This window comes from Chionomys nivalis, chromosome 21, assembly GCF_950005125.1.
Source record: "Chionomys nivalis chromosome 21, mChiNiv1.1, whole genome shotgun sequence".
NCBI lineage: Eukaryota > Metazoa > Chordata > Mammalia > Rodentia > Cricetidae > Chionomys > Chionomys nivalis.
The window spans coordinates 3,225,953-3,233,176 of NC_080106.1; the positions used below are offsets into that span (position 1 = coordinate 3,225,953).

General features: G+C 44.8%; 1 protein-coding gene across 1 annotated transcript; it reads right to left on the reverse strand.

Moving 5' to 3' along the window:
- Window positions 1-3,619: 3,619 nt before the first annotated feature.
- On the reverse strand, window positions 3,620-6,841 carry LOC130864055 (cytochrome c oxidase assembly factor 6 homolog). Its single transcript, XM_057754431.1, has 2 exons — window positions 6,370-6,841; window positions 3,620-4,156 (listed from the first exon to the last, which is right to left on the reverse strand). The coding sequence occupies exons 1-2, from the start codon at window positions 6,511-6,513 to the stop codon at window positions 4,061-4,063; spliced, it is 240 nt and encodes a 79-aa protein (XP_057610414.1). The 5' UTR covers window positions 6,514-6,841; the 3' UTR covers window positions 3,620-4,060.
- Between the last annotated feature and the right edge of the window lie 383 nt (window positions 6,842-7,224).

Sequence of the window (7,224 nt, forward strand, 5' to 3'; positions counted from 1 at the left end):
GACTTAACAGCACACCTGAAAGCTCTAGAAAAAAAAGCAGACATGCCCAGGAGGAGTAGAAGACTGGAAATAATCAAACTGAGGGCGGAAATCAACAAAATAGAAACACAGAAAACAGTCCAAAGAATCAATGAAACAAAAAGTTGGTTCTTGGAGAAAATCAACAAGATCGACAAACCCCTATCCAAACTAATTAAACGACAGAGAGAGAACACGCAAATAAATAAGATCAGAAATGAAAAGGGGGACATAACCACAGACACAGAGGAAATTCAGAGAATCATTAGATCTTACTACAAAAGCCTATATGCCACAAAACTGGAAAATGCAAAAGAAATGGACATTTTTTTAGATAAGTACCAATACCAAAGCCAAACCAAGAACAGGTGAACGATCTAAATAGACCTGTTAGTCACGAAGAATTAGAAATTGTTATAAAAAATCTCCCTTCCTAAAAAAGCCCAGGACTAGATGGCTTCAATGCAGAATTCTACCAGAACTTCCAAGAAGAGCTAATACCTATACTCCTTTACGTATTTCACAATATAGAAACAGAAGAGTCATTGCCTAATTCCTTTTATGAAGCTACAGTTACCCTGATACCAAAACCACACAAAGACCCAACCAAGAAAGAGAATTACAGGCCTATCTCACTCATGAACATCGATGCAAAAATTCTCAATAAAATACTGGCAAACCGAATCCAAGAACACATTAGAAAAATTATCCATTATGATCAAGTAGGCTTCATCCCAGAGATGCAGGGCTGGTTCAACATACGCAAATCTATCAATGTAATCCACCATATAAATAAACTGAAAGAAAAAACCATATGATCATTTCATTACATGCTGAAAAAGCATTCAACAAAATTCAACACCCCTTTATGATAAAGGTCTTGGAGAGATTAGGGATACAGGGTCATACCTAAATATAATAAAAGCTATTTACAGCAAGCCAACAGCTAACATTAAATTAAATGGAGAAAAACTCAAAGCCATCCCACTAAGATCAGGAACACGACAAGGCTGTCCACTCTCTCCATATCTCTTCAATATAGTGCTGGAAGTTCTAGCAATAGCAATAAGACAACATAAGGGGATCAAGGGGATTTGTATTGGAAAGGAAGACGTTAAGCTTTCATTATTTGCTGATGATATGATAGTATACATAAGCGACCCCAAAAATTCTACCAAAGAACTCCTACAGCTGATAAATACCTTTAGTAATGTGGCAGGATACAAGATCAACTCCAAAAAATCAGTTGCCTTCCTATACACTAAGGATAAGGAAGCAGAGAGGGAAATCAGAGAAGCATCACCTTTCACGATAGCCACAAATAACATAAAATATCTTGGGTTAACTCTGACCAAGGAAGTGAAAGATCTATTTGACAAGAACTTTAAGTCTTTGAAGAAAGAAATTGAAGAGGACACCAGAAAATGGAAGGATCTCCCTTGCTCTTGGATTGGGAGGGTCAACATAGTAAAAATGGCAATTCTACCAAAAGCAATCTATAGATTGAATGCAATCCCCATCAAAATCCCATCAAAATTCTTCACAGATCTGGAGAAGACAATAATCAACTTTATATGGAAAAAAAAAAACCAGGATAGCCAAAACAATCTTATACAATAAAGGACTGTATGGAGGCATTACCATCCCTGACTTCAAACTCTATTACAGAGCTACAGTATTGAAAACAGCTTGGTACTGGCATAAAAACAGAGAAGTCGACCAATGGAATCGAATAGAAGACCCTGACTTTAACCCACAAATCTATGAACACCTGATTTTTGACAAAGGAGCTAAAAGTATACAATGGAAAAAAGAAAGCATCTTCAACAAATTGTGCTGGCAAAACTGGATGTCAATCTGTAGAAGAATGAAAATAGATCCATATCTATCACCATGCACAAAACTCAAGTCCAAATGGATTAAAGACCTCAATATCAGTCCGAACACACTGAACCTGATAGAAGAGAAAGTGGGAAGTACTTTACAACACATGGGCACAGGAGACCATTTCCTACGTATAACCCCAGCAGCACAGACATTAAGGGCATCATTGAATAAATGGGACCTCCTGAGACTGAGAAGCTTCTGTAAAGCAAAGGACACTGTCACTAAGACAAAAAGGGAACCCACTGACTGGGAGAAGATCTTCACCAACCCTGCAACTGACAAAGGTCTGATCTCCAAAATATATAAAGAACTCAAGAAACTAGACCGTAAAAGGCTAATCAACCCAATTATAAAATGGGGCACTGAGCTGAACAGAGAATTCTCAACAGAAGAATTTCAAATGGCCAAAAAACACTTAAGGTCATGCTCAACTTCCTTAGCGATCAGGGAAATGCAAATTAAGACAACTTTAAGATACCATCTTACACCTGTCAGAATGGCTAAAATAAAAAGCACCAATGATAGCCTTTGCTGGAGAGGTTGTGGAGAAAGGGGTACACTCATCCATTGCTGGCGGGAATGCAAACTTGTGCAACCACTTTGGAAAGCAGTATGGCGGTTCCTCAGGAAATTCGGGATCAACCTACCTCTGGACCCAGCAATACCACTCTTGGGAATATACCCAAGAGATACCTTATCATACAACAAAAGTATATGCTCAACTATGTTCATAGCAGCATTGTTTGTAATAGCCAGAACCTGGAAACAACCTAGATGCCCTTCAATGGAAGAATGGATGAAGAAAGTATGGAATATATACATATTAGAGTATTACTCAGCAGTAAAAAAACAATGACTTCTTGAATTTTGCATGCAAATGGATGGAAATAGAAAACACTATCCTGAGTGAGGTAAGCCAGACGCAAAAAGAGGAACATGGGATGTACTCACTCATATTTGGTTTCTAGCCATAAATAAAGGACATTGAGCCTAGAATTCGTGATCCTAGAGAAGCTAAATAAGAAGGTGAACCCAAAGAAAAACATATAGGCATCCTCCTGAACAGTAACCTTCATCAGGCGATGAAAGGAGACAGATACCCACTTTGGAGCACCGGACTGAAATCTCAAGGTCCAAATCAGGAGCAGGAGAGAGAGCATGAGCAAGGAACTCAGGATCGCGAGGGGGGCACCCACACACTGAGACAATGGGGATGTTCTATCGGGAACTCACCAAGGCCAGCTGGCCTGGGTCAGAAAAAGCATGGGATAAAACCGGACTCGCTGAACATAGCAGACAATGAGGACTACTGAGAACTCAAGAACAATGGCAATGGGTTTTTGATCCTACTGCACGTACTGGCTTTGTGGGAGCCTAGGCAGTTTGGATGCTCACCTTACTAGACCGGGAATGGAGGTGGATGGTCTTTGGACTTCCCACAGGGCAGGGAACCCTGATTGCTCTTAGGGCTGACAAGGGACGGGGACTTGATTGGGGGAGGGAAATGGGAGGTGGTGGTGGGGAGGAGGCAGAAATCTTTAATAAATAATTAAAAATAAAATAAAATATTTAAAAAAATACATGATATGAAGTATTGTCTGCAGGTTTGTGAGTTACTGTTCATTTCTGGGGGTTCATCCTTTGGCATTTTCTTAATCACCTTGGTATAGACTCAGGCACTGTCTGATCATTTAGGACATTTGAACAACTTTTTATTATAACCTATTGGTTACTTAAGGCTTCTAACTTCACTGTGTCGTTTCCGCATTAAAATGCTAATCTAAAAGCCAGCAACACACATAACAACCTATCTTAGTTTTTATTTATATCAGTTGCAACTCGATTTGCATACTACTTGGCTTTCATTCTAAGGGGGGGAAGGAAGATAAACATTGTGTTTTTATAATAAACTTTAATTTTTTTCTTGAAATAGATCCTCACGAAATTAAAGCAGCACACGTAGTACCAGTCAGTCCTTCATAGTTTGAATGATTAAGATCTCCTGCTACTTGACCCTTTTACTAATTGGTATTCACAAGGGACAGGTGCTGGCTGATGTGTAATTGCGGCCAAACTGCTTTTGTCCTGGAACCAGCAAAGCTTTTCTGAAAGTCCAGAAGAATAATCTCCACCTGCGTGAAAGTTCAGGAAGAGCCTAGGAATTTTCAGTGGACTGTGAAGGCTGGAATTCTCCGGCTTCAAATTTTTCCTTGAATTTCAAGTAGTCTCTTCTTTTGTCAAAATATTTTATCTATTGAGATAAAAAGGCCTGACATTAGAGCAAGCTGTGCAGTTGGCAAGCAAAAGCGCAGATTTAAATGTAACTCGGCATTAATGGTATCAAGGCAGAACCAGGATTTGTGTTCTAGCCTCCTGCCTGAATCAGGGATCTAGTGCCTGAAAGAGCCATGAGTCTCCGTTCCCTCATGGCTGTTAGCACGTATGGCCCGTGAACTTAAACAGTCTTAGGCACATAAGAGCCTGTTTGGCAGTTCTTGGTTGGATTAGGAATCTTAAGTTTTAGACCATGGCTGGTTATAGGGTCAGTGTATCGTATCATTTATCAGGCCTGGTATCTTTGTCAAGAAAGACGAGACGGACACATGACTAAATATTCACAAGTTATTCAAGGCTTGGCTTTGTTTCCATTCATATCATCCTCTTCATGCGGCATTTGAAAAGTCCGATGTTCTACAAGTAGAAATCAAACCCAAGGAAAACGCACGTGTGCCAGCCGTGCTGCTGCCCCAGCCCCTGTATCCCAGCAGCTCAGCAGACAGGGCAGATGTAGGATGCCTCATGTTTGCACTGGAGACCAGAAAATGCTGATTTTGTTAAAAACCTTCAGTGCATGTCTTAATGGAGCCTGCCTGAACACGGCTTTCTCCTTCACCGAGAAACCCGTTCTCTACCATCGTAGAGACTCACTCCTTAAAGTTCCATCAGAAGGAAATGTAACACACCTGCCCAGAGTATCCAAGGCACCTTCACAGAGAAGCCTCCCTAACTGCCCACCTACGTACGAATTCACATATAGTTTCTGAACATGATGCTCAATCTTTCACTTCATGGAAAACAGGACTCTGGGTTTACCTCAGTCCTGAGCCCTGAGGTCCTGCTGGTGCACAGCTCTGCTCTGAGGCCGTGACATCACTGCTTCATCCAAAGCCCCATCCTTGCTCAAAATCCCCCGTGGTTTGATGGCCTTTGTCCCTCTGGTGTTATGACAAGGTATTCAAAAATCTCACTGTCAGCGTGGAGATTTATCCCTGGTGGTCTTGAATTGACTACACTAGAATGGGTGCTATATAAAAGAATATCAGACTTAAAAGCATACAATGTCCCTCCTGTTCTGTGAAAAGTTAATTGAGGTATCTGTTGTGCTCAGAGACAGTTACATTTAGCGGTACCTGAGGTATCACAGTCCAATATGAACGGGGAAAAGCCACACCTTACACTGAACCTTCCACAGGACTAATTCTACTGATCAGAACTTGAGTGGCTTTGGAAAGGTTTGAAGTTGAGGGTCCGTCTTTAGCCCTCTGAATTCCTTGCCCACCTCTGTGACTCATTTCACACCCTGGAGACAGGTGAAACCACTCACTGGCTCCCACCACCCCAAAGGCTAAGCGTGTCATGTGACAGCCTCTGAGCCCAGCACAGGCTTTCCTGCTTTGCTGTAAGGAACGGACTTAACCTGCATTTCCACCCATGTATTTGCAAATTGTGTTCTGTTCCCATAAAACTTAATGAAACTTCTGCCACATGGTATTAAGGGAAACTTCAATCTGTGTTCCTGAGCCAGTCACTCATATTTGGCTAGAAAATACACTATCCTTTGCCATGAAAGCAGTGTTATGCTGTTGACAGCAACCTGCCCAGAACTCAGCCTCTCCCGGGCGCGGATCTCCTCCTGAAGCTGCTCTTTGAACACTCCAGTCACCCACAGTCCTGGTTCTCGTGGCCTTGTACTGCACAGCACAACCCTCCTCTTTCTCAAGGGACTGGTGTACAGCAGAGTAAAGACAAAGTTAAGGACCCAAGTTCAAATCCTCTCTCCACAACAGTGGCTGGCTCGTTTTGGACAACTGTTTAGGCTCCCTCTGCCTAAAACTGAATTCAAGGCCTCCCAGGACTGATGAAAATTCCAGCAAATAAAACCAAGTGTCTCCCACGATACTACACAGACACACCTCTCAGTCTGCACTTTATAGGAGTTGGCAGAGACCGGAACAAAGTTAAAAAAGAAAAGAACTTTCTTTTTATGCTGCTGGATGACGGAACTGTGAGAGGAGGCTATGGACTCCTGCAGAAACCATCACAACACTGTCTCTTCCCCAGAATCCGGCCGCGCACTGTCACTCTCTCCAGCAATAACAACTGGCGGCTTCCACCGCGCGCCCTCCTCCGTGACCTTGTCCCTCCAGTCCTACCCCGAGGTGAGGCCGAGCGCCCGGGACTTACCCACTGTTGGGGGCAGCTGGCCTCGAACGAGCTCCTCAGCTGCTTGCACCGAGCCGCGTCCTCCGCGTTGTCGTCGAGACAGCGCCAGTACAGGTCGCGCGCGCTCCAGCACACCTGCCTTTCCTTCATGGACGGGGCTGCCATTCCTGCAGGGCTCCCAGGGCTAGCCTACAACGCCGGGCTGCGGCGTGGAGGTCCCGAGCCTTGCAGTCCCGCGCGGCCTCCCGAGGAGCAGCCAACGTGGGCGAGCGCGGGGCGGAGCTCGGCTCCTGGGCCGCCGAGTCGCCCGGCGAGTCCACGGACCACGCAAGGAAACTCTCCCCCGGGAAAGCGGCGCCAGACCCGCGTTGATCCTTCCTGGCCGCAGTTCTCCACACGGAAGGGCGGGACTTCCGGCTGCGTTTTCCGGCCGTGGTGGGCGCGGCTTTTGGGCGTCACCGATCGTCACCGCCCTCGGCCCTGAAGTCACGGCAGCCGGGGCTGGAGTGGAGGGACCGAGCGCGGACTCCCGGCGAAGATGAAGCTCAGGTTGGCCAGGCTTGCAGACCCCTCGTCTCTGCTGTGCTTCGGATGTTTTGAGAGGAGCGTTTAATTTATGAGCCCGTGTTTAAGTATAATGTTCAGGAAGACGAGTCGAGCCAAGATGAAGGCCAGTCTGCCGGCTGGGCCCTGGTTCTGTCTGCTCTAGCTCCTGGAAAGAGCCGCGTGCATGCGTGTGCAGCACGGACTTACACCAGTCCGGGAGAGTCAGCTGACAGCTCTACACTGGGTCGCCGTGAGGCCCGAACCACCTTCAATGGGCTCGGGTCTTTAGGGTGACCGTGTGATTCTAAGCACCGTCAAGATACGGGACAT

What these genes read in the sequence shown, in the direction of transcription:
- LOC130864055 (XM_057754431.1), bottom strand. Translation starts at nt 6,513, where the DNA reads ATGGCAGCCCCGTCCATGAAGGAAAGGCAGGTGTGCTGGAGCGCGCGC. An exon ending in CCAGCTGCCCCCAACAGTGG is followed by an intron (nt 4,157 to 6,369) that starts GTAAGTCCCGGG and finishes TTATCTCAATAG; the next exon opens with ATAAAATATTTTGACAAAAG.